We start from the raw sequence: 26,452 nt of genomic DNA on the forward strand, positions 1-26,452 counted from the left end.
AGGAACAAAGATAGTTTTAGTTTTCATCCTTACAGCTGCAGCCTTAGTGGTGTCAGTGTTCTAACAGTCCAAGACCAAGTAAAGATTAAAATAAAATGGAGCTCATTTATTGGGTCAAGTCTATGCTTCAGCATAGCAGTGATAAGCAGGAGCAGCTTGGAGTCCAGTCTTCTTCACTTCTTCACCAAAACTGCTACAATATAGCACATTTAAAATCTGAGATAACCCCAAGTGTTTTACATTTGAGGCATATGACAAAGAACATTAAAAAATATCACGTTTCACTTAAACACCGATTCGAGTCCCAAACTTCTAAATTTAACCAATGATTCACAATTAAATAAAACTATGTTTTTCATAAAGCAAACACATTTACTGCCACAAAAACTTTCTTCATTTTTGAATTGAAGCAATGAAAGAATTTTCTAACTTCATCTTTATGTTCACGAAGGAAGAGAAACATGAAACATGTCAGAATATGTTTTTTCTTTCTATGGTCAAGCTGATCACAACTTCTGTAATAATCTTTAACAGGTTCTTGGCTAAATTGTGTGCTTAAGGTAGCACCTCTGCTCTTGAAATTTGATTTATCTGCCCATAAAAATTACGAACTATCAGGGTACTAGGTCTTTGACTCAGTATTTGAGTCTTATTTTGTATTCAGTATTCAGCTTTATGAAGATGTTTTAAGTTCAAGTTTATACAGTTTGGTCTTGAGTCCAAATCTTTTATGTCTGAGTTTTTTGTATTTCTACTTATGTTGTCTTGTCTTTGTCTCATCCTTGTGTCTCTTGTGAGATTCTGTCATGTCCTCTATGTATGTTTCCCAAGTCATGTCTATGTTTATTCCCTCTGTCTCATGTTTGTTTTCGTATTTGTGCCTCTCTCCATGTTTCTGGCTCCCTCGCCCTCCCACGTTCCTCCCCTTTGCGTTTCATCCTCCATCTTCACTTCATCCTTTGTGTTTCCACTTTCCTCGTCACCCTTTAGTGTATACATTGTCTCCGTCTTCCTCAGCCTTTTGTCAGACCACCAGTTAATCCTCTTTCGTGTTCCTGTGTTTTCAAGGTATTTCCAAGTGTTCCAGGTTTTCATGTGTTAATTTTCCCACTTTAGGCTTTATGATTAGTTTCTTGTCTAGTTGGTTTTCTTGTTTGGTTTATGCTTGTAATCAGTCACAATAAAAGGCTCGCTTTTTGTTAAGTTTAGTTCTGCCTCTGTTTGTCTCCAACAAAACATTGATTCTTTAAAAAGGAAACTTTGTCTAAATTTTACAACTCAATACCAGTAAGGCTAACGATGAGATAATCAGTTTCCGAAGAGGACTAAGGACAGACCCAGAAGCAAGATAATGCATAAGGATATTTAATTTCACACAAGAGATTCACAGACTTAAGCACTAACACACTACAACTTTTTCAAGGAATGTTCTAACAATAGTTGGGAAAAACGTGGGGTAGTGGACAGGATGGTGATATATTTTTTAAATATATTCTCAGTCTTTTCCATCCAAAACAGGGTTCCAAGGGAAAATGTGAAAATGTCTCCTTCAACTCCACAAGACTGGTTGGTGAACTTCCACACATCTTTAAATATCTTCAAGAAAATCAAGAGCCAATCCACTTTTCCACGATCAGGAAGAAATCCGCATCGTTCCTTCAGAATCCTGGTTTCAACTAACAGGCAGACTCTTCTCTCCCGTGTCCAGGCATATACCTTTCCAGGATTTTATATCATATCTTATTATATATGCTATTCAGACACATTATTATTATTGTTCTCCTTCTTCTTCTTCTTCTTCTTCTTATTATTATTATTATTATTATTATTAATAATAATAATTCCCACTGCAGAAGAACTTTCCAAATATGAGATAAATATCTCCTCTCATCCTCATTTTTAAAAATTCTCATTTTACTCTCTGATGAGTAGTGATGAGTGACAGATGGTTTCTTCCACTGAAAACGCTACGTCCAGATGAACAGAATCAACCTTTTGAGTAATTTGCCTGCTTGCCTGTATTGGCCCTGCCATAAACCCACTTTTACAACCAACAGCTATTCCAGATTTTATGTGAAATTTTCAACTTGTGTGAAATCTCATGTGTCTTTTCAAGTGTATCATCTGAATGAATCTTTTCCCACAGGTGCTACAACAATGTGGCTTCTCACCTGTGTGAATTCTCATATGAATTTTCAAGTTTATCATCTGACTGAATCCTTTTCCACAGGTACTACAAGAATGTAGTTTCTCACCTGTGTGACTTCTCTGATGTCTTTCCATTGTTGGTTTATGACCAAATCTTTTTCCACAGGTGATGCAAGAATAAGGCTTCTCACCTGTATGAATTGTCATGTGTTTTTTGAATGTCGATTGGTCTCTAAATCTTTTTCCACAGGTGCTACAACAATGTGGCTTATCATCTGTGTGAATTCGCATATGTCTGTTGAATGCTGACAAAGCACAAAACTCTTTTCCACAGATGGTACAAGAATATGGCTTCTCACCTGTGTGAATTCTCATGTGAGTTTTAAGGTTAATTAGCTGACTGAAACTTTTTCCGCAGGTATTACAAGAATATGGTTTCTCACCTGTGTGGATTCTAATGTGATTTTTCAAATGTATCATCTGACTACATCTTTTTCCACAAGTGTTACAACAATATGGCTTCTCATCTGTGTGGATTCTTACGTGAGTCTCCAATCCTGATTTCCTACTGAATCCTTTCCCGCAGGTGGTACAAGAATAAGGTTTCTCACCTGTGTGTGATCTCAGATGTCTCGTTAGGTTGGATTTATCATGAAAGGTTTTTCCACAAATCTCACATTTTGCAGACTTTTTACTTATTTCAGATTTACACTGAGTCTCTGACAATGGAGAATTTTCCACTCTGTTACTGTTATTCGTGTCATATGTCTTCTTATTCAGCTCTGCATATCGAGTTGATTCTGAGTTGATGTGCTTACGTTTTTCCTGATCTTGACTCTCTGGTTCAGGAGAGCTATGAGAAAGGAGCTGATCACTGTGTGGCTCTGAATCACTGTGGTCACCTCCATCATAACCAAGAGTTACAAGAAAGGTTTCAGTCTCCTGCTTCAATACGAGCTGCTCTCCCTCCTTGCTGGTGTAGAGTTCCTCATGTTCTTCTTTAATCTGCAGAGTCCCTGGATCCTCCTGGTTCATAATGTGGCTCTTCTCCTTGTTATCCATCTGCTGGTCTGTGAAATCCTCTTCATCCTTACAGACATGTTGATATGGAAAATCTGAAGGGGTAAATAAACAAAACAAATGTCAGAAAATTTAAAAAATGTGATGATGTTGAGGCAATGATCTAAATGAATCAAGGGTGAGAAAGCCAAACTCCAAAATGTGATGATGTTGAGGCAATGATCTAAATGAATCAAGGGTGAGAAAGCCAAACTCCAAATCACACAGAGATTTTAACTGACAAAGAAAAATAGGAACCAACGGAAAGTAACAAATATTGAATGAACGTAGAAATGAGGGAACTAAACACAACTTCACTAATATTAAACTAGGATTAAAATATAACAATAACTAAAATGCATATATAACTAACTAAACTAACAACACAGACTCAGGATGAAGCCAATATATTTTTCCAGACCCGGATGCTGTTGAAATCGAATTTCTATGCTTACAGCAAAAACATGTAATTCTAGAACTTAAATGGATGACAGAACAAAGTGAAACTTCTGGTGTTGGGTTTGTGTCTTTAGTGTCAACAGCAAGTGGAAATGTTAAACTCGTAAAAATCAAGCGTGATAATTAAAAGAACAAGAAAAAGTAATGAGATAAAAGCAATGAGGCTCTCAGTCAAACATTTGACTCTTCTACGTCTACACATATAGATATAATTTTTAAAAGTGCACGTGTCACCTGGTCCCTTCAGTAATTATGGAGGACCACAAGAGTCACACTCATCAAAATAAAGAATTCTGTGCATAAATTGTACAGTAAATTATGCATTTGTAAATTAATTTACAAATTCCTTTTTTAAATTATTTTATTTATTCAAACATTACATAAGTAATTTATTATTGAATACGTTTATTTTAAATAAAAATGTAAAATAAAAACACTAATCAATATTTCAAAATGAATAATTAATTCATTAATAAATACTTCAAATCAAAAATTGTTACTGGTATCGCCACATAACCTGGCTTGAGTCATACAAGCTTTGGTTAGATAGTTTAGTTTTCTACCGAAGCTGGGTCTGTTTGTAGATGTAAAGCCAACGGTACTTAAACGTTTTAGAATAAACCAAGCAGACGGTTCAATCTTTAAGCTAAGTGTATTCACAGGGACCAAACATCTGTCCCATGTGGTGAGGAAACAGACCCAACCATGCTGTGCTTGGTTTATAGTTAAAAGAACTCTCATCCTGCATAAACCACTAATAATAAGTCCTCCTCCATGTTTTGTCATGCTTATATCATACAACCTGAGTCTGTCACCTTTGTAATAAAGCCCAACATTTCTGCAGGGTCACATGTCCTGTTTCCCCTTTTTTTGTTTTTAAAATACATAAAGAGTGATTCTATTAAAAACTGTGTTTTCATCCTGCACGTTAACAGATATTTGATAAACCTCTGCTGTTTTTGTTGTTAACTGTCATGGTTGACTTCATTCTGCAGGTGTCCAGAGTCAGAAAAGACTGACAAGGTGAGAGGTGAAGGGACAGAGGCTCTCCACCCCTGATGAAACACCAGGACAAATTCAGCTATGTGTGAGGAAGAGGAGGAAAAAAACAAGACAGCAGCAGGTGAGAGATGGAGAGGAGAACAGGGGAAGAAAATACATCTGTTCTCTGTAATTTGGGGACTGGTAAAAACATTTGAGACAGTTTCTAGATATTTGCTTCCTCCACTATCACTGAAGCTGAATAAAAACAAGAAGAACTGGGAACATTCCCTCAGTGACACTTGGAAAACTAGAAACTAGTCTTTAAAGCTTCACAAAACATTTGTGACCTTTGACATTATGGTGCTATCTGTACTCAGCAAATATTTTTATGAGGGAAACAAATAATTTCTAAAGGCTGTATAATCAGAGTGACTCCGTTTTTCTGCAGCTCCAAGGAAGTGAACTCTTCAGTTTCATCATTTCCACTGCACCAGTAGAAATGTTGTTGATGTTAAATGTTTAAGAAACACATGCACTATTGCTACTGATTGCAGCTGATTTTTAGGTTCTTCCTGTTTCTCTAAAAATAAATGTAAATTTGAGCAGTGAGTAGGATCCTAAATTATTCAAATTCATTTTTTATTAAGACCGATACAGGTTTGCATACCTGTGCTGTGTAAGTTTATTTCAGGTTTCCACATATCATCACTGAGTTTGAGTTGTTCATCCTCACTTTCGGCCTCCTCCTTCAGTTTAAGCTGCTCTCCCTCTCCCTGATTGGTGGAGATTTCTTCCTGTTCCTCTTTTATCCGTGGGGCCTCTGGGTCCTCCTGGTCCAGACTGGAGTTTTCCTGCTGGATCCAGACCTGCTGGTCATCCAGACCTTCCTCCTCCTTACACTTCATGATGCTATTAGAGGTCTGAGGAACAAAAGCACACATGAAAAAGGTTACTAATGTGATGACATGAAAACACACCTCTAAACAAATATAATCCAGTACATATTGAGTTCTTGAATCACTACCCGATTAGCTATTCTTATTGTTGTTTCCTGTGATGCAGTGATCTTTTGTATGTTATCACACCAAGTGGGTAATTTCCATGGGCAGATGGCTCAAAGAGCTAAGATTAGTTAGATTATTAGTAACTTTGGCTCTATCCTGCAACTCATCACTCAGTCCTCACCCTGCATGTTTAGAGCCAACCCCAAATATTTCTTGTAATGTCAATCCTGATGTTTTGATTAAACAGTGCTGAACTCTTGTTGTTGTCAACTGCTCGTGTGTGTTCCTAGTTCATTCAGTCATTTATGTTCAGTTCATTCAACCTAATAATAAATCTATGAGTCCAGCATTTTGGTCCTCTGTCTCCATTCTCCACACACCTGACCTACCAGAACGAAACACTGGGTCAATGGCCCAGGTACTCTGACAGTGGGTCAAGGGCGTAGATTTGGCATGGACGGAAGGGACATGTCCCCACCAATATCCAGCGATTATTGAATTGTCCCCACCAATAATTTGATCTCTTCGAGTAAAGAAAAATAAACCCGATAGAAAGAAAAAAACAATCTGTCAACCTCTCATTCACTTAGCGGTGCAGAAAGAGTTAAATTACGTTCTCTACTGGAGTCCTACCTCATGTGACAAATATGGCCAATGTGATTGGCTGTGCCTTTCAGGGAGCTCTTTTTAGTTTCACTTAGTCATTTGTTTAATAGTAATTTAACATTATATAATTCACATATAAAACTATGAATTGTAATTTTAAATGGTTTAAAAGTATGTAGAATAGCATATGTAGGCAAGTATATTTCTCCTTTTTTTTTTTTTTAATCAAGAAGCAAAGACAAAAAGGAAAAAAAAAGAAACAGGGCAGGGCTCGGTGGTTGAATCATCCGCACCAATGCCAAAACCAAATTTACACCCTTGCAATGGGTTTGCAGTGTTTCGGGGTTTTTGTCAGATTTGGGACTGTATTAGTGCGTTAATACAGATATAAAAATATATAATACTGACTTAAATACCTACAGCTTACAAAAAAAGAGTAATGCATGCATTTATGAAGGTGGCAAAGCAACTTCATTAACATACAAATACATGGGGATCTGCTTCACTAACATGTCAGGTTCATACAGTGGCACATTAGTAATAATGCAGCTCTCCTCTGGATAAATCCTAGTATCCACTTGAGTCTCAGTCAACACACAATCCCTACAGCATCCACAATGTGGCAAAAACGGGTAACCTCATTTATTCTTGATGTGAGATTCAGTGCTATGATAATAAAGTGAAGAAACAAAATATGGTAAATGCATGCATGCAACAAAGACAGAAACCAAATCCTCTGTTCATCAATCCAACGGCATGTAGTACAAGGCAGGAGTAAGTACACAGAAGGTTTGGCAGGGCTGTTTCATATGCCCTAAGCCTAACCTGTTCAGGTGTGCTGCCTCCTAATGTAGCTCAGTTTCAACCACCAATGAACTGTCAACAAGGAATGTAAGGCCAGCCCTGTAGCCACCGCATTAGCATTTTCCAAAAAGAGAGTTTGTTTCTTTCTCTGTGTGTACCCCTGCAACAGATTGTCAATTCGTGAAGGCTGCACCCTGCCTCTCTCCCTATGACACCTAAGATGAGCTCCTGTTTTGTGAATATTTTTATTCACATACAAATGGTGCCACATCACTCCAGTGCGTTCTGGAAGCACTACGCAAATGCCAAAGAAGAAATGCCTTTTCTTAAATCCAAAAGAAATTATTTTCTAAAAACTGGCTGTAGTATAAGTGTATAAGTTTAGATGCTGTTGAACAATATTCTGTATTTTATTTTTGCCAAGTGGGATTTCTGACCGTTTTTCTATTATCTGAGTTTTCCACATTAAAAGCTTGGAGCAGTGGACTCTCATTTAGCCAAGGGTTGGCAAAAAGAGCAAATAAAAAGAAAGGGGAATCGGGTGCTGCCATCTAATAGACTGAGATTTCGTTTGGATCTTTTTAGTCTAAGTTAATGCTGAAGTCACAGTTACCATAATTTTGGCCAGTATGACCATTTTAATTATTTAACATTTTATATTTAAAACAAAAATAAGCGAGGGTGGTGGGATCATCATCTGGTCATCTGGTCCAGACTTGAAGCCCCTCTCTGAAAGCAAAATTCCTGCCGGCCTGCTGGGCGAAGAGAGCCACAGGCGGCAGCGGGCTCTTGTGTAGCCACCGACCGGCAGACAGAGAGCCGAAGCGGACATCCAACTGAGGGCACCCTGCAAACTGCTTTCCCTTACTGCCTCCTCTATCGTAATCTCTAACGCCATCCTCTGCTAACGTAAATTTCCCCTGTGTCTCCTTGGATGCTTAATGCCAAAAGTTTACTGTTAAAAAGAGAGAGGGTGGTGGTGACTTTATTTAGTATATCTATTAAAAAAAATAGCTCATAGTTGCTGCTTCATTATTGTCTGTTAGCCTGCAGACTGAGCTCCGATCAGGGTCCTTACACGTCTTACTCCGGTGTAAGCGTCACATACCTGTTATCTGTGACTTTATCCCGAGTCTTCGGCTGATAGCTGGCAGTCTGCGTTAAAGGCTGATCTCCTCTTCATACTGTACGATCGTGTTTTTAGCCTCTGAGCAGATTTTTTCAGCAGTTAATCGCTCGGACACTGAATTAAAGGCAGTGCTGCTCGGACAACTGAAATATTTCTCTCATACCACCAAAACAGGCTCTTCAAGCTAACCGTCTACCGCGCATAAAACACCATCCATCAGAGTCCTTGAACTGCACAAAGCTTTTGTCCCACCTCAGCAGCTGCATCCTTTCAGGCCGTGAAGGCCGCACTCAGCGTTTTTATATCTCTTACGTCGCGCTGGTCCTGTTGCCTAGCAGCGATGGCAGAAAATTGACACCCATTACTGAAAAAAACAAAGACCGTGCTGGTGCTTTGAACCTGCTGTTTGTTCTGTTTTTAACACTCTGTTTCTGAAGCTGAAGGAATGTGATGCAGCTTCAAACTAAATTACTTTGATGGGACACAGTGTGCTGTGACAAAGAGTTGTATCATCCTAAAAATATGTGGACAAGCTCAGCTGAGGTGCTTTAACCTCCTCTACATCCCTGTTAGCATGATGACGGCGCCCTCGTTTGTTGTGCATCATCAGACTTCAGTTAACTTAGCAGAAAAAGATGTAAAAAAAACTTCACTGAGCCTTCAGCAGCTTATACATCATCAATAAAGAGAGGTTTAAATATCTGTGTGTGACACAGTGAGTCAGTTTGCTCACAGGAGCCACAACATGTAACACTGCTTTTTCTCTCTTTGCCTGAAGCTCTTATGTTATTTAGCGCTGGAGTTACATTTCTTATGTGCATGGTGTAAGTGCTTAATCGACAACAGTGCCTGCAGAGGATGTGGGTGTGATCCACAGTTGCTCTGCAGGATGAAGGAAAGGTTGGACATCTTTGATTGAAGGTGTGTGTTCTTAGCATAGTTTCACAAACTAGTTTCATTTTTTCCCCTCTAGCTTTAAATACTAAAAACTCACAATAAAAAATATTAGGTGACTTATTTGTAAGTAATTTCCCCATGCACATTTGCATTAGAACTATAATTTCCCCTACCTGCCAAATCCTCATGGTGGCTACATCCATCTTTTATATTGTTATGTCGCTAAAACTGACTGCATAAATATATAATTAAGTCTGTGATCATTTGCTCACTGACATTCACACCAGTGGCTTGATTTAGGTTATTTTGTATCATCCTGTTCCTCCTTGCACAAAGGAGCAGATATCAGTACTGCTGATGGAATAAGGACCTTCTATGCCATACTCAGCTCTCCTACAGTGCCTGTCTCCCAGAACCTCCTCCATGCTCTTGAGAATGTGTTTGGCAAACACAGCAAAGCTTCTGGTAATTGCACATATTGATGTGCCATCCAGGAGGACTCAGGCTACCTGTGGAAACTCTTTATGGTCCAAGTATCCGCTCGTGCTACCAGTAGTGACACTGGCAAATGCAAAACTCGAGAAAAGATGAGGAAGGGAAAAATGTCAGTGGCTCCTTTTGTAAAACTATTCCTGTTTCAGGGGTTGTGTCATTGTTGCCCTTCTAGATGTTGTTAATTTCATTAACACCAAAGCAGCTGAAACTAATTAGCAACCCCTTCTACTACTTAACTAACCAGATAAATATCCCAGAGGTTTAACTGATTTGATGCTATACTCTGATTAAAAAGTGTTCCTTTAATATCTGAGCAGTGTATTTTTATGCTGTATGAACTGTCAATCTGCAGCTACTCTACACAAATATCTTCAATGAAGCAGCAACGCTCTGCAGCCAGAGCAGCTCAGGAACGGTAATACACACAGAAGCATGTTTCCTCAAATAATCAAAACCTCAGTTTCAAAATACATATAAAATAATGACAGGCGCAACCAAAGCTTCATATCTTAGAAATGACACTTCAGAAAAAAATTGTCACGTTTTACAGAAATTTTTATTTAAATTTTAAGAATAAAGAACCCACAACAATAAGGAACAGAACTTAATAAATCAGGATAAATAAATCAACAGAAGAGGTCCATATGGAAGCTTATTTTTTATGAAAAGTATTACAACATAAGGTGACCTCAAATCCATAAAGGCACATTGTTTTTGGTCTTGTAACTGTCAAGCTTTTAATTTTCTTTAAAGAGATTAAAGACTCTTTATTAGACAATAAAATAATAAAATCTTGGCTATAAAAAAAGCCAAGTACCCACAGAAAAATATTTTTTCTGTAACAACGCTGTCAAGTGAAAAAACTGAAGAACCTGGATCTACAATTAATATTTATCACCTCACCAGCACTAACACAATATATAAATTTATAATATACATATGTACACAAACTGACCAAGCATAAAACTATGACCATCTGCCTAATATTGTGTTGGCTACCCTTTTGCTGCAAAAACAGCCCTGACTGTTCAAGGGATGGACTCCAGACCCCTGAAGGTGTACTGTGGTATGGACTTGTTTGTCCGACACATCCCACAGATGCTCGACTGGACTTATATCTGGGGAATTCGGAGTGCAAGTCAACACCTCAAAATTCTTGTTGTGCTCCCTGCAAGCATTTTTGCTTTTGGTGGGGCACATTACCCCACACAGAGAGGCCACAGGCTTCTTAAGGTTTCTTCACAAAAGGTAAAGAGGTCCAGTTACTTTCTTTCCAAACTCCTTAAACTAACATGCCTGGATGATTGAGAAACTACACACATCAGAGAATACCATTTCCATGAATGGGTGTTCATGGTCTACAACAATACTAGGTAGTTGATACGATCTTCACATACCCATTGTCCACATGGCCAGGGATAAGCATGGACACCCCGACTGGTATGCAGTAATTCAACGTTATTTGTATAACACAAAAACCCCAACAATCAGTCAACTCCCTATAAGTAAGCACTCTGTGACAGTGGGAAGAAAAAAAACACTCCCTTTTAACAGGAAGACATCTGCTGCAGAACCAGGTTCAGGGAGGAGGAACAATTGACTATGACCAGTTGGGGTGAGGGTAAGACAACTATGCAGCGCCCAAACTGCAATGCACTGTACAGGGAGTGCAGAATTATTAGGCAAATAGCTGTATAGGCTTGAAAGCCTACTATCAATTAAGCATATTAGGTGATGTGCATCTCTGTAATGAGAAGGGGTGTGGTCTAATGACAGCAACACCCTATATCAGGTGTGCATAATTATTAGGCAACTTCCTTTCCTTTGGCAAAATGGGTCAAAAGAAGGACTTGACAGGCTCAGAAAAGTCAAAAATAGTGAGATATCTTGCAGAGGGATGCAGCAGTCTCAAAATTGCAAAGCTTCTGAAGCGTGATCATTGAACAATCAAGCGTTTCATTCAAAATAGTCAACAGGGTCGCAAGAAGTGTGTGGAAAAACCAAGGCGCAAAATAACTGCCCATGAACTGAGAAAAGTCAAGCGTGCAGCTACCAAGATGCCACTTGCCACCAGTTTGGCCATATTTCAGAGCTGCAACATCACTGGAGTGCCCAAAAGCACAAGGTGTGCAATACTCAGAGACATGGCCAAGGTAAGAAAGGCTGAAAGACGACCACCACTGAACAAGACACACAAGCTGAAACGTCAAGACTGGGCCAAGAAATATCTCAAGACTGGTTTTTCTAAGGTTTTATGGACTGATGAAATGAGAGTGAGTCTTGATGGGCCAGATGGATGGGCCCGTGGCTGGATTGGTAATGGGCAGAGAGCTCCAGTCTGACTCAGACGCCAGCAAGGTGGAGGTGGAGTACTGGTTTGGGCTGGTATCATCAAAGATGAGCTTGTGGGGCCTTTTCGGGTTGAGGATGGAGTCAAGCTTAACTCCCAGTCCTACTGCCAGTTTCTGGAAGACACCTTCTTCAAGCAGTGGTACAGGAAGAAGTCTGCATCCTTCAAGAAAAACATGATTTTCATGCAGGACAATGCTCCATCACACGCGTCCAAGTACTCCACAGCGTGGCTGGCAAGAAAGGGTATAAAAGAAGAAAAACTAATGACATGGCCACCTTGTTCATCTGATCTGAACCCCATTGAGAACCTGTGGTCCATCATCAAATGTGAGATTTACAAGGAGGGAAAACAGTACACCTCTCTGAACAGTGTCTGGGAGGCTGTGGTTGCTGCTGCACGCAATGTTGATGGTGAACAGATCAAAACACTGACAGAATCCATGGATGGCAGGCTTTTGAGTGTCCTTGCAAAGAAAGGTGGCTATATTGGTCGCTGATTTGTTTTTGTTTTGTTTTTGAATGTCAGAAATGTATATTTGTGAATGTGGAGATGTTATATTGGTTTCACTGGTAAAAATAAATAATTGAAATGGGTATATATTTGTTTTTTGTTAAGTTGCCTAATAATTATGCACAGTAATAGTCACCTGCACACACAGATATCCCCCTAAAATAGCTAAAACTAAAAACAAACTAAAAACTACTTCCAAAAACATTCAGCTTTGATATTAATGAGTTTTTTGGGTTCATTGAGAACATGGTTGTTGTTCAATAATAAAATTATTCCTCAAAAATACAACTTGCCTAATAATTCTGCCCTCCCTGTATATTCTAACACCTTTCTATTAGAACCAGCATTAACTCTGTTTTGGGAGTTGTTTGTTGGACCGGACCACATGGGCCAGCCTTTGATCCCACTTGGATCAGTGAGCCGTGGCTGTCTATGAGACCATCACTGGTTCACCACTTTTCATTCTTTGGCCCACGTTGGATACATGCTGACCACTGCAGACCGGGAACATCCCATAAGAGCTGCATTCTTGAAGATACTCTGACCCAGTTGTCTGACCCAAAGTCAACCTCACTCACTCAACCATTTTTCCTGTTTAGCTCATCAACTCTGAGGGAAGAATGTTTATTTGCTTCCTAATATATCCTACCCCCCAACAAGAGCCAAAATGTAGAGATAATGTTGTTCACTGGTCATAATACTATGCCTGATAGATGTACATATATATCTGCTCAGACAAATGTAAAAATCTGGGTTTCCCCTACATCATAAGTATAAGGCAAACAAACAATACAAAAAGTGTTTTTACTGTCCAGGAGATAAAATGTAGCTCATTGACCTGAATGTAAGTTCATCTCTTCCTTCTGGTTTTGGAGTTATTTGGTTTCTCACTAGTGTGAGTTTTACCATTAACACACTGCTATGTCTGACGGCTCTGATAGACTCTAAGGATGAAACTTTTAAGCTGTGTGAGTTTCTATGTTTGTCTGACTGCATCTTTTCTCACAGGTGTCAAAAGAACGTGGCTTGTCCCCTGTGTGGGTTTTGATATGTTTTCTTAATGTTGACTGATCTCTAAATTCTTTTCCACAGGTGCTACATGAATATGGCTTTTCACCTGTGTGGATTCTGATGTGAGTTTTCAAGTGTTTTCTCTGAGTAAATCCTTTCCCACAGGTCCCACAAAAATAGGGCTTCTCGCCTGTGTGAATTCTCATGTGAGTTTTCAAGTTTATCATGTGACGGAAACTTTTCCCACAAGCAATGCAAGAATAAGGTTTCTCACCAGTGTGAATTCTAACATGAACTCTGAATGCTGATGAGTCACTGAAACATTTCCCACAGGTTTCACAAGAATAGGGCTTCTCACCTGTGTGGATTCTCATGTGAGTTTTCAAGTGTATCGTCTGACTGAAACCTTTGCCACAGGTGCTACAAGAATAGGGTTTCTCACCTGTGTGAATCCTTTCATGATGATCTAAAGTTGATTTCTTTGTGAATCTTCTCCCACAAGAGCTGCAAGAATATGGCTTTTCACCTGTGTGAATTGCCATATGGCTTTTCACATGTATGAGCTGACTGAATCTTTTCCCACAAGTGCTGCAAGAGTAAGGTTTCTCACCTGTGTGAACTCTTAGATGCTTAGTCAGCCTGTATTTATACTGAAAAGTTTTTCCACAGGTGTCACATTTTAATGACTTTTCACTTATGTCAGTTTTGCACTGACTCTCCGTCACTGGACAGTTATCTGTTTTGTTACTGTGATGTCTTCTCTTCTTCGGCTCTGCATATCTAGTTGATCCTGTCTGCACATGCTCACTTTCTTTCTGATCTTGGCTCTGTGGTTCAGGAGAGTTGTAAGAAAGGAGATGGTCACAGTTTGGTTCTGATTCACTGTGGTCACTTTCCTTATAAATAGGAGTCACTATAAAGATATCAGCCTCCTGCTTCAGAACAAGCTGCTCTCCCTCCTGACTGGTGCAGAGTTCCTCCGGTTCCTCTTTAATTTGTGGAGGATCTGGGTCGACCTGGTTCAGACTGGAGTTTCTATCTTGGTTATCAACCTGCTGGTTATTCATAGCCTCCTCCTCCATACACATATATTGTTGCGGGAGATCTGATGTGACACATGGACAAAAATGATATGAAAAAAAAAAAAAAACAACTGGGTATTTCAGGTTGTAAATCTAGTATTCAAAATTATCACACGTTCACACTAGAATATTATAGAACAGCACTGAAGGACACTTTATTTTAATTCTCATATAATGTCTCACCTATTTAGAAGCAATGTATTCATCTCACATATGGGCTGTTTCAAGCACATCTATATGTTGTATTTAGGTATCTGCACTAGTAGACTGTTTTCTGTCCAGGCAGTCTTCTTTCATGTAGTAGAAGAAAGATAGCACTTAGGTTCCTCAGGGCACTTCAAAGGGGGAATGCTTTGACAAGGGGGGATATTTAATAGATTTTCAGGTCAGAGTGACCACGCTAAAAATAATAATCAGAAAACTGGACAGTTTTCAATCTTTTGAAGCTTAATGTCTGCCATGGGTGAAGTCATGAGTTGAAATTAATAAGTGGGTGAATAAAAGACCACCCTCTAGAAATTGAGAGCCCAAAAGCTTGGGGCAGCTTGTCCATCTTTGATTATGCTTGAATCTGAGTACTTCCTGCAGAACGTCATGGGAGAGAGTTTTACTTTTTGCCTTTGGTTTTTGAGTTTCTTTTTTTTTTTTTTTTTTTTTTCACCAAACCGTCCTGCATTTGCAGTTGCATTAAAAATTGCTAAGTATGGTTCAGAGGCCAAGGACCTGGGAAGTGAAATCCTCACCAGAACGAAAGAAGTCAGTTTCCACTTTGGCTTATGAGAATGTAGGTTTAATGTTCAATGTTAAAGGTTTAGGGGAAAAAATACATAAATGGTATTTTGAAGTTTCACATACCTATTCTGTGTAATTTTATTTCAGGCTTCCACATAATATCTAGCTCTCCCCCAGTCCAGATGATGATGCCTTCAGTCTCCTGCTTCACTACAAGCTGCTCTTCCTCCTGACTGATCCAGAGTTCATCCTGTTCCTCTTTAATCTGTGGAGGCTCCGAGTCCTCCTGGTCCATACTGGAGGTACTCTCCTGGTTACACATCTGCTGGTCATCCAGACCCTCCTCTTCCTCACACTTCATGTTGCTGTGGGAGGTCTTAATAAAAGGGACACTAGAAAGAGGTTATTGATGTGATGACAAGAAAACAAACATTTTAAAAAATATCTTCCAGTATGCCTCTACACTATGAGCATGTCTCTCATATATGTGAATAAGTGCACAAATGTTTCAAGAGCACCTGTGCGAGTCACTCTTGAGTTCTAGCACCCTTAATAGCAGAGTACAAAACATTAGGGGAGGTTCTAAGAAACGTATGTTTTAAAACACTTTTTGATTGTCACTTTTGTGAGATAACAAACATCAGTAACTACATGACAGAAAATCCTTTCCATGAGAAAAAAAATCTATATTTAATGATTACTAGCTGCAGATGTTAATGTAGGTGAAGCGAAAAGAGGAGACAAGGAGGTCTTGGGTTGGTATGGTATTCCTGTTAAGTAGTGCAGGAAAGATGATGGTGGGTTTCATGAAAAGGATGGAAACAACTGTAGTGAACACATGGATCAACAAGGAGGAGGAATTTAGGGTGACAGATAAGAGTGGAGAAGGGAGCACACAGGTGGATTACAGCTTATGCAGAATGTGCGGTCTGAAAGCAAAGACACCCGAAGGTGGTGTTATTCGAGAATGCAGCTAGGCAGCATCGGATGGCAGTCTATGGTATGGCTTCAAATATCAAGAAGAGGAAACAAGTGAAGGAAGAAGCAAGGATTAAATGGTAGAAGCTGAAGAAGGAAAAATGTTCCACAGAGTTCTGGAAGGAGTTGAGACAGGCTCTGGGTGGTAGGGACTAGAGGTGGGTTTTGATTATTGATTTTCCGATTAAAATCGATTCTAGCTTGAATAATGTGATATCGAATCCTGAATCGATTTTTAAATATGAATTTAGTTTGCCCAAAATGCTAGAGTCTCAGGTTAAACCTCACAAAATTTCGAGAACCACCAAACGGCTAAAGCAGTAAATGAGAGCGCGGACTCGCCAACGCATCGGAAACAGTTTCTCACCCGACGGCATGGACACGCCGTCGGGGCTGAAAGCCGAGAGCTCACAGATTCTGATGTGTCAGCGGGGCTGCACTTTGTGCTTAAATCTTGTTTTGTGCTAGATTCTGAAGCTTCAGGTTTTGTCTCTCTCCAAACAAAGTTGATTGAACCAGCCACAAAAGAAGATCCAAACTACGCTTTACATGTCGCTTCACATAAGCATCATCGTTAATTCCCTCTTCCTGTTTTACTTCCACCACGCAAAAAAAAAAAAAAAAATATCACACTTCCTGCAGCGCTCTCTCGCTCACTCTCTCAGTGTACTTCAACAACAGTTTCCCATCTAAACAGCTCTGTTTTCTGCATTATTTGCTTGCTTATTACCCACCAGTCTACCGTTATGTACAGCGCTGTCGGGCACTGTTTTTTTGTTGTTGTTTTTGTTAATCTAACTGACTTCCAACAAGAAAGCCTCATTTCTGCTGTTCAATACTGAAGAAATTTAAACTTTTTAGAATTATGCAAAATTGCAAAACGCTTAGCTGTGTCTCTAATAAAACCTCTGTAACTTTACTCTGCTTCACTTCATCAGCATCAGGTAATGTTTATATGTTGATTCATAGGTTTCTTCAGTTTTTGTTCTACTACGTTTTTAAGGTTATCTGCTATAAAAAGCCAGGCCAGGAAAATCGCCTTCATGTTTTTCCGTGTTTAATGCTCAGTTACTTTGACACAAAAGGCATCTGCTGTGATGCTTACACCTCTGATAAAGTCTCACAAATGTCAGCTTTCTTTTTATAGATATAAAAATATGGATATGTACTGATAAATGATCAGAATTATAATATTTCTGACTGTCTGAGGCAAAATTTCCCCGATTCAAGTCGAATTGAATCGATTCAGGACCTTGTGAATCGGAATAGAATCAATTCTAGAAATCAGTGACGATACCCAGCCCTAGTAGGAACGTGTTGCCAGATGAATGGGAAGGTACAGTTGTAGTCGTGAGGGAAACTCACAACCAGGTGATTGATGTATCCTTTGGAGAGAGGAAAGAGAACAAAGAGACTTGTTGATGGACAGAGGAACTACAGGAAAGTATTCAAAGGAAGAGGTTAGCAAAGAAAAAGGAGGATAGTCAGTCAACAGGAACACTGGGTGGCTAGGCAGAGATCAAGCTGGAAAAGATGTGCAGCAGGTTAGCATGTTTAAGGATAAATATGGATATGTACTAATGAGTGAAGGGAGTGTATGGAGAAAATGGAAGCAGTACTTCGAATGAAGCTGCAAAGCCGTAAGAAAAAGGTAGACCACAGAGAAGATTCATGCATGTAGAGAAAGAGGATATGCAGAAGGCTGGCAAAATTATAGACATTCTCTACTTAAGTCCAATTCCACCTGAATTCGACCAGATGTTTCATGGTGTCAAACTCCAGTCCTCAAGGGCCGGTGTCCTGAAACTTTTCCATGTGTCCCTGCTGCAACACACCTGAATAACATAAGTAGGTCATTAGCAACACTCTATAGAAATTGACTGCATGCTGAGGTGGCAGTTCAGCAATTTGATTCATGTAACAGCAGCTCATGACTGAATGAACACGGTGCACGTAGTTTTAGAAGTACATCTTTCCAAACACTTTACGTCACTTCAGTTTACTTGAGTAGGTTTAGGGGTTGCTACCGCAGCATGCAGTCAAGTGTTGCTAATGACCTACTAAGTTTATTCAGGTGTGTTGCAGGAGGGACACATGGAAAAGTTTCAGGACACAGGCCCACAAGGACTGGAGTACGACACAACTGCTCTACACTGACAGTATACAGTTTGTGCTGTCTTTATACTGGACGGCCACTGTACACCAGTCAAACACACTGATCTTTACTTTAAATCCATCACAGTACAGCAAACTAACCTGTTTATCTATTTTAATGCAGCCTTTAAATAACAGTCTACCTCATGTTTGTTTTGCAGCATGTTTTACAATATATATTTAAAAAAAAAAGTGTCACATGTACAAACCCAATATCTGGTTTAAAAGCACAAGGACTTAAATGTAAGCTTTAAATGAGCAGTCCTTCCCTTTAAATCTAAGCTCTCTTTATCCTCTCCTGTCCTATCTCTCTTATCTTTCTCCATCTCTGAGTGAAGTTAGCTCTTTCTTTTCACTCCCAGTGCAATACAGCAGCTGCACCTTTAGCTTGCAACACGCTGTGAGACAAACTCCACACAAACAGTTTGTGTGTTAGCTGATGTTTGTTGAGCTAATAGAAATGCTGCATTTGAAATCACCTGCCACTAAAAAACATTGCTCCCTTTATGCTCACTACTCTTCTGCAGGGCTAGTTAGAGGCTGAAGTATCACACTTGCAACTTATGGACACCTGCAGTTGTTCTGGTGTTGTGCCAAAAATAAGAAAAGAAGAAGAAAACGCAACCCACATTAAAAAAAACCCTGACTATCGGACACCATTTGTGCCTCTTTAATGCCTTTTTTATCAACATACCCTGGTGATTAATACAAGAACAGGATTGCCCCTCATGTGTTACTGTTCACGCTTAAATCGGTTTGATGTTTGAAGGAGTGCAGTGACATGAAATAATAGCTTCCCTCATATCCGTTAAACCAAAAGTAACAAGCCTGTTTTGAAAATGTAAGAAGTAAAAGTAAAAAGTACTCAAGTAAGGCACAGAAGGCCAAAAATTCTATTTAAGTACAGTAACAAAGTATTTGTACTTTGTTACTTCCTATATAAACATATTACCAACAAAGTGTTCTTATATTCTTAGACTGAGATTTTATCATTTTAGCTGGCTTTGGGACAATCTGCTTTTTTCTGGACTTTTTATTGCATTTTAGTGTTTGGCTTTTGAGCGACTTCTTCAGCTCAGTTTCTATACTACCGTAATAATTAAGAGACCTCACAAGGGTACCACATAATGATGTGAAGCCAAAGAGCTTCAGCACCATGGAGCAGCAGCACATCCAAAGCTCAGTGCAGTGCAGTCACTACTGTAATCCTTCATACTGTCCATATTTAATGTAGGGTTTGAATCAGGCCATGAATTTCCTCATAATAAGTATTTTTACCAAATTGTGAACTACAGATCTAATTAGAATGTATAAATAGCCTATCTCACATAACTCACCGAACTTCCCAACATATAATGATGGCAAACTTAAAACAGATACCAGTGATGTGCAAAAGTCTTCAGCCAATCTTTATATTTTGCATCCAAGGAGCCAGTTTCTGGTAATGTTTTACAGAGGTCTTGAGTAATACTTCTCCAGCCTTTCAGAAGGTCTTTCAAAGCTGCTCTTTCACTTTTTTCAGTCCAGCCCTTGTACCTGACAATTATCAGAGGATTTTTTTTCCAATCAAGCATAAAACAGGCATCTAACTCAAACTCAGTCGAGAGCTTTGGACTGTCATTCAAGAAGAAAGCTAATTTTAACAGATTTCAGGCTGTGTTGAGGAACACAGGTGGTCATACCAAGTGTTGCCTTTCAAGCTCATAGAATTGTACAAACTCTGTTTTAGCCTTACATACTGGATTTCCATGCATGTTTGCATGCGTTTCAATAACCGTTTTCCAATTTTCTTCTCATAATATGAAGAGATGAGGGGTGGCTCAAGACTTTTGCATGGTACCTTAACAAGTCACAAACACTCTCACTTCAGTGTGTCTGACATTAAATAGATATATTTAGTCTGCCATTTACCTTCACTCTTAACTGCAAAGCGTCACTAGTCAAGTTTACACTTATCAATGCTCTTCATAATTTTCAGGTCTACTGTTGGCCGGGGGTTTAAAATAATATGACATAGAAACAGAATTTTATATTTAATTGTTGTCTCTAAAGGGAATAGGTCTGTTCATATTACAGTTTGAAAGACAGGCTACATCTATCTATGCAAAAGTGAGGAGAAAAAGCAAGAGAGAGCTGGGGGCTTTATCTCTTCAGCGCGGCAGTAAAACAAGATGTAAAATAATCGCAGCGTTGAACAAGATTTTTTGTTTGTTGAAAACTAGTTTATATATTTAAAGATTTAAAGAGATGGAAAAGTAATGTAAATAACTCTTGGCTGAAGTATTAAAATCACAACAGTAAACTGAAAAAAGGGGAATAACATGCGCATATCACAAACAAGTATACTTAAGAATAAGAAATTTGTATGGTCCGAATTTCTGACTTTACGGTGTATACGTAAAGGCACCACACAAACGATTTGTGAAGGTGCGTTTAGCCGTAAACAGCAATGTAGACGCGCACTAGGTTTTATTTTTATGTTATTTTTTTTGTGCTTCTCCAAAGTGTATATGGTAGCTGGGAAGACCTGCACAACAGCCACATGGCGATGTTGAGAGAGACCTACGGCACTGTGCAGAAAGCAGAAGCTTTCTTTGTCTCTGTTTGACTTTAATACACGAAGCCTTCCAGTAAAATCACTTCCTCGTGTGTAACGCTAAAAGAAGTTTACCGTTTAAAAGGGAACTTGTGTTATTTCTATACAAACAGGTCATAGTTGCTCATTGATTTACTCTTTCTGTCTACAATCTGGGCTCCGATCAGTGTCCTACATGAGTCGTATTCCTGCGTTAGTTCATTGTGATCGTCACAGTTTTACATACCAATTTATGTGTAACTTTATCTCGAGTTTCCGGCTGATATCCAGCAGTCTGCGGTGATGATTGATCTCCTCCTCATACCGGACGATTGTTTTGCAACCTGAGAGAATGTCTTCGATAACAGCAGTTAATCTCGCCTCGATAAACTCTCACTTGAACACAGAGGTAAGTAGTAAGCGTGCGTCATTTCCGTTCTTATTGTTTTCTTGTTAATTTCCGGCAGATTAAACGCATCAAAATGTTATTGCTGCCCCCTTCAGGCCATTCGTACAATTTCAACGAGTTACTTACGAGCCCCTCACTGGTACTTTGAAGAAACCTGAATGTATGACTCTAAAATAATCCAAGTTAAATATTGATCCAAGGAATAGTCTATGCATAAAGTTTCTTTCTCAGCATAGGTGGAGCCGATCATAAAAGCATGCCTAGCACATTCTGCCTTTCCACATGTGCATTTTTTCAATATGATGACCAATAATAAGTGCCAACCCATAACTGAAATCACAGTGCACCAGCCTAAGTCTGGTGAATAGCCTGTTTATGTCTTATGTTTATCATGCCAAAGCAGCTCAGTGTAATTTAAATTCAGACTTTGGTTTAGGTTTGGATAGCTTTATTCCTTTAATACATGAAATCATTGTTATAAAAATTCCTTTGTGGATTTACTTGAGTTATCTTTGCATATTAATACAATTTGTTTAATGATCTGAAACATGTAAATTTGAACAACAAATATGCAAAAACAAATAGATATATAAATAAGAGAGAAATCAGGAAGGGGCCAAATACCAGCTCTGTACACCATAAGTTATATTAAAAAGATCTTATTGCATGTTTCAGAAAATCTGTGCATTTTCTGAAACATATTTTCAACCATTGTCACGTCTGTGCAGTTTACTTTTTTTTGTTGTCATGTCTGTGTTTACCCACCAGGTGACGCCTTTTCTGCACTTCCTAAAGCCGCCATGGTCAGTTTAATGCTTAGTCCAAGTTTAGAGCAAGAGAAGCAGTGATAGGCTCCATGGCAAAAAAAAAAAAAAGGCACAGAAAAGAGCTCCATCTAAAAAATCAAACAAAAACAAAAAACAAAACAAAACACAGTTGTCACAGTACTTCTCTCTGTCCTGGATTCTCTGCTGGATGTTTTGTCGACTCACCTCCAGCTCTCTCTGCCTCTCAGTCCTTTCTGCTGCAGCTGAGACTGTGTCGTGGCCTTTATGTTCATCCACAGAGCAGAGATAACAGATACTCTGCTGATCAGTACGGCAGAACATCTTCATCACCTCATCATGACGAGAGCAGATGTTCTCCTGGAGCTTCTTGGAGGGCTCCACCAGCTTGTGTTTCTTTTCTTTTTGTTTTTAATGGAACAACATTACACTGTGGCTGAAGGTGATTCTAACAGTAAGAAGCCAGAAAAACTAAACAGAACTTGAAGCCTTTTTTGAAGTTTTTTTTATCTGTGTAGAAATCAAAGGCAACATCTTCAGGTCCAGCAGTGATCAGCAGGAGCATCTTGGAGTCCAGCATTCCTTAGTTGTTCCACTAACATGGAGTTTTTCAACAGAACAGGAGTAATGTCAGTGACTCTAAGGCTACGTTCACACTGCAGGCGAAAGCGGATCAAATCCGACTTTTTTGACCCTATGCGACCCATCCGATCATGGTATGACAGTGTCAACAGCACAAATCCAATATTTTCAAATCCGATCTGGGTCACTTTCCTATGTGGTGCTGAATCCGATACATATCTGATGTTTCAGAAAACGACTGCTGTTTGAATGGTCATGTCGCATTAAATCCGTCTTTTACGTCACTGACACAAGACAGACCAGCTCCGAAGAAGCACCCGATAAGACACGAACGCTTCCTGGCCATCCAGTGAAGCTGTTGGGAAGACAACGTTGGAGAAACATGAACATTTTATTTGTACTGTATAATCTGCAGATTCTGACAGAAATTTCCAGCTATCCTTTGAAGCACCGCTCCTCTCTAAAACAACAATAAGGATCATTTTTAAATAACAAAATAACAAAATAACTTAAAGCAAAATTGGGAAACGTAAAGTCCGAAACAAGTCTTTATATTAAGGCCATCAGTCAAACAATACTGTTTGGTCTGGGTCTAAACAGAGCGCGTTGTGTGTAACGTCTGCTTTTGCACATGCGGGCCGCTTTAAGGGTTCACACTAGAGCGCGTTTGCTGTGTAGACCTGCAATGACCTGCAATGTGAATGTAGCCTTAGTTTCACTTCCTGAAACTAAAACTAGACTGAGCTCTGATCAAAAGAACATGGGTTTCTGCTGTGAATGGGGTCTGTCAGCTCTTATATGTCACAACGTGTTGGTTCCACCATCTACAACCTCCAGATCTGACGAGCAGGAAACGAGAAAGCATGTTGACAGTAGTGTGAATTTTGTTCACTGGTAATTTTCATCATTTTTGTCAACAACCTTTTTTTCTGGCAAAAACAAGACGATAACCAAATAAAAACTAATGCACACACTTCTTGTATTCACACTTTTGTAAACAAATACAAACGAAATCCAATCAGAATTCAGTTGTGTAGAAAGGTGTGAGTTTCACATTCGATATCAATGAAAATAAGATGCTTTGTAAGCTGTGCTGAGCAACTCCTACCAGTAAAAATATGACATCATCTGTTACAACATAAAAAAAACTCTCTTTAAAAAATCGTTCTTCTCAGTTTCTTGTGCAAATCTGCTGAATGCAGTATTTCTCTTCCTTAAAATAATTCAAATATTCCAAATGAACAGAGAAAAGTTTAAAAAATACATTAGTGTCATAAGTTAGTTTGTTTGTTTTGTCTACTTCTCAGTACAAACCAGTAGTACAGTGTAACTACACTGCCAGAAAAAACAGGTGTATAGGTGATAACACATAAAAAAATTTGCACCACTGCAGAGCACAACACTTCAGGACTCCAAACTGAAGAACTCTACACAATTAAAGTGCAGTCAGGTCTCCTAGATGCAGTCACCTGAGGGCATGAAGCTTCCCCTGCTCTACACCCAAACACATTATTAAAACTGCAGTTGTTCTTTTTTTAAAATAGGTAATATTTACATAAAACACACTATTGATTTTACGTTCCCCTAAAAGGTCCAGTGGAAGTGGGGGGAAGACACAAACGGTGTTTGGTTTGAAAAAAGGAGACAGGGGTGCAAAATTGTTAGAGTTTTATTAATTTTCCTATTCATACTATAACTAAAAGAGATGAATAAGCCACTAAACCTTTTAAAGAAGGAAAACAAAGAAACCCAGGAGTTGGTCACTAAACTGAAAAGTAAGTCACCGAAACACACTCCTCACCACAGAGCAGGACAAAACACCATAAAATTGACTGACAGCCCAGATATTCTGTGTTAAAGTCATGCAGACTATCCGGGCTGTCAGTTCATTTTAGAGAAAGACATTGCCCTTCAATGAAACTGCAGGTGCATTTCCACTTGGCACAACAGTAATGGGAAACAGTGACAGCAAGAGAGAGAGAAAGAAAAATGGAGCAGAGAAAGTAACGTAGATAGACCTATCCATCTATCTCCCCCGTCTATCCGAGTTCACAGAGCTCTGCAGCTGTTACAGTTCTGTATAATCGGTCCATAGAGTGGCTGAGTGAATGTGGTCTGGAATCTGAAGGAGAGCCATGGTTTCAGGGAGGCTGTAGAAGGATAGAATATTGGCTTGTAAATAAAAAATCATCATGGGTAGTGATAGCCTCCAGGAAACAGGAAAGAGCTCGACCTAAAAAAAATGGCCCTGAAAAACATCAAGAGAATAACAAGAAGACGTCAGGGTACCACCTATAATGTTTGACTGACAGCTGAGCTCTGTGCAGTGCAGAGATGTCACAACAATGATGGAGAAAAAAGAAATACACACCAAAATGAAATACTTTAGTCTATTTAAGGTTAATGAACTCAGCTTTGTTTCCGTAATCAGAGTAAAGCCAAAGTCCAGCATAGAGCGGCTGAGTGAATGTGGTCTGGACTCTGTGGAGGAGAGTCATGGTTTCAGAGACGCTGTAGAAGGACAAAATACCTGCTCTGTGATCCAGGTACACTCCTACTCTGGAGGATGGAAGACCTGGGACAGGAGTTTTATAATTGTTGTACCAAAATGTATAACTCTTTGTATCACAGTCTAATGCCCAAGATTTGTCATTACGTCCAAATGCACATTCATTTCCTGATCTTTTGATATTTTTGTACACAACTGCTAAATAAACTCCTATCCCTTTCCTCTCCACCTCCCAGTAACAACGTCCAGTCAGACTCTCTCTACTCAGGACCTGAAACCATTCAGTGAATCTGTCTGGATGATTAGAATTAGACTGTTGTTGATTCATTACTGTTACTTTTCTGTTCCCCTCTGATAATAACATATGTTTGTGTGCTGTGTTTGGATCCAGTGTGATTTTACATGAATATTTTAAGAATCCAGCTCTGGTCTTTGGCTCTGGTTGTGACAGTAAAACATCCACTTCAGTGACTGTCAGTGAGATGTTTGTCCATTCCTCTCTCAGAATGTCCTGTAGTTTATCTCTGACCTCTGACACAGCTGCTGTCACATCCTCAAAGTAGCTCAGAGGACGGATATTGATGCTGGATGAGTCTGTAGACTCACTGAGTGCTGACAGTGAGGGGTAGTTGTGTAGAAACTGGATGTGATCCTCTGTGTGTGAGAGCTGCTTCAGCTCAGCATCTTTCCTCTTCAGCTCAGTGATCTCCTGCTCCAGCTTCTCCTCAAGCTCTTTGACTCGACTCACTTCAGTTTCCTGCTGGGATCTGATCTGCTGCTTCACATCAGAGCTTCTTTTCTGGATGAGATGGATCAGCTCAGTGAAGATCTTCTCACTGTGCTCCACTGTTTGATCAGCAGACTGATTAATGGCCTCCACCTCCTGTTGAAGCAGCTTCACATCTTTCTCTCTGTCCTGGATTCTCTGCTGGATGTTTTGTCGACTCACCTCCAGCTCTCTCTGCCTCTCAGTCCTTTCTGCTGCAGCTGAGACTGTGTCGTGGCCTTTATGTTCATCCACAGAGCAGAGATAACAGATACTCTGCTGATCAGTACGGCAGAACATCTTCATCACCTCATCATGACGAGAGCAGATGTTCTCCTGGAGCTTCTTGGAGGGCTCCACCAGCTTGTGTTTCTTTTCTTTTTGTTTTTAATGGAACAACATTACACTGTGGCTGAAGGTG

General features: G+C 39.4%; 2 protein-coding genes across 5 annotated transcripts; both read right to left on the reverse strand.

Moving 5' to 3' along the window:
- Positions 1-1,349: 1,349 nt before the first annotated feature.
- Positions 1,350-9,250, reverse strand: LOC120744806 (zinc finger protein 501-like). The gene is made up of 3 exons (XM_040049388.1): positions 8,173-9,250; positions 5,318-5,570; positions 1,350-3,263 (listed from the first exon to the last, which is right to left on the reverse strand). Exons 2-3 carry the CDS (start codon positions 5,553-5,555, stop codon positions 2,083-2,085), a joined length of 1,419 nt encoding a protein of 472 aa, XP_039905322.1. The 5' UTR covers positions 5,556-5,570; positions 8,173-9,250; the 3' UTR covers positions 1,350-2,082.
- Positions 9,251-12,651: 3,401 nt separating this feature from the next.
- Positions 12,652-21,418, reverse strand: LOC120744801 (zinc finger protein 436-like). 4 transcript variants are annotated; one of them, XM_040049374.1, is made up of 4 exons: positions 21,228-21,418; positions 17,996-18,086; positions 15,397-15,649; positions 12,652-14,564 (listed from the first exon to the last, which is right to left on the reverse strand). In XM_040049374.1, exons 3-4 carry the CDS (start codon positions 15,632-15,634, stop codon positions 13,408-13,410), a joined length of 1,395 nt encoding a protein of 464 aa, XP_039905308.1. In that variant the 5' UTR covers positions 15,635-15,649; positions 17,996-18,086; positions 21,228-21,418; the 3' UTR covers positions 12,652-13,407. The 4 variants fall into 4 exon arrangements, with proteins under 4 accessions (XP_039905308.1, XP_039905304.1, XP_039905307.1 ...); XM_040049370.1 differs by having other exon boundaries at positions 15,397-15,665; XM_040049373.1 differs by lacking the exon at positions 17,996-18,086.
- Positions 21,419-26,452: the final 5,034 nt, after the last annotated feature.

The sequence above is a fragment of the Simochromis diagramma genome, unplaced genomic scaffold (assembly GCF_900408965.1).
Source record: "Simochromis diagramma unplaced genomic scaffold, fSimDia1.1 OVJJ01000355.1, whole genome shotgun sequence".
NCBI classification, from domain to species: domain Eukaryota; kingdom Metazoa; phylum Chordata; class Actinopteri; order Cichliformes; family Cichlidae; genus Simochromis; species Simochromis diagramma.

Bases quoted from the DNA above. Each gene is read 5' to 3' on its own strand.
- LOC120744806 (XM_040049388.1), bottom strand. From the start codon at position 5,555: ATGAAGTGTAAGGAGGAGGAAGGTCTGGATGACCAGCAGGTCTGGATC. The intron at 3,264-5,317 runs GTATGCAAACCT...TTACCCCTTCAG, and splicing joins AATAAACTTACACAGCACAG to ATTTTCCATATCAACATGTC.
- LOC120744801 (XM_040049370.1), bottom strand. From the start codon at position 18,018: ATGAAACATCTGGTCGAATTCAG. The intron at 15,666-17,995 runs GTGGAATTGGAC...ACCTCTTTCTAG, and splicing joins AAACATCTGGTCGAATTCAG to TGTCCCTTTTATTAAGACCT. The intron at 14,565-15,396 runs GTATGTGAAACT...GTGTCACATCAG, and splicing joins AATAAAATTACACAGAATAG to ATCTCCCGCAACAATATATG.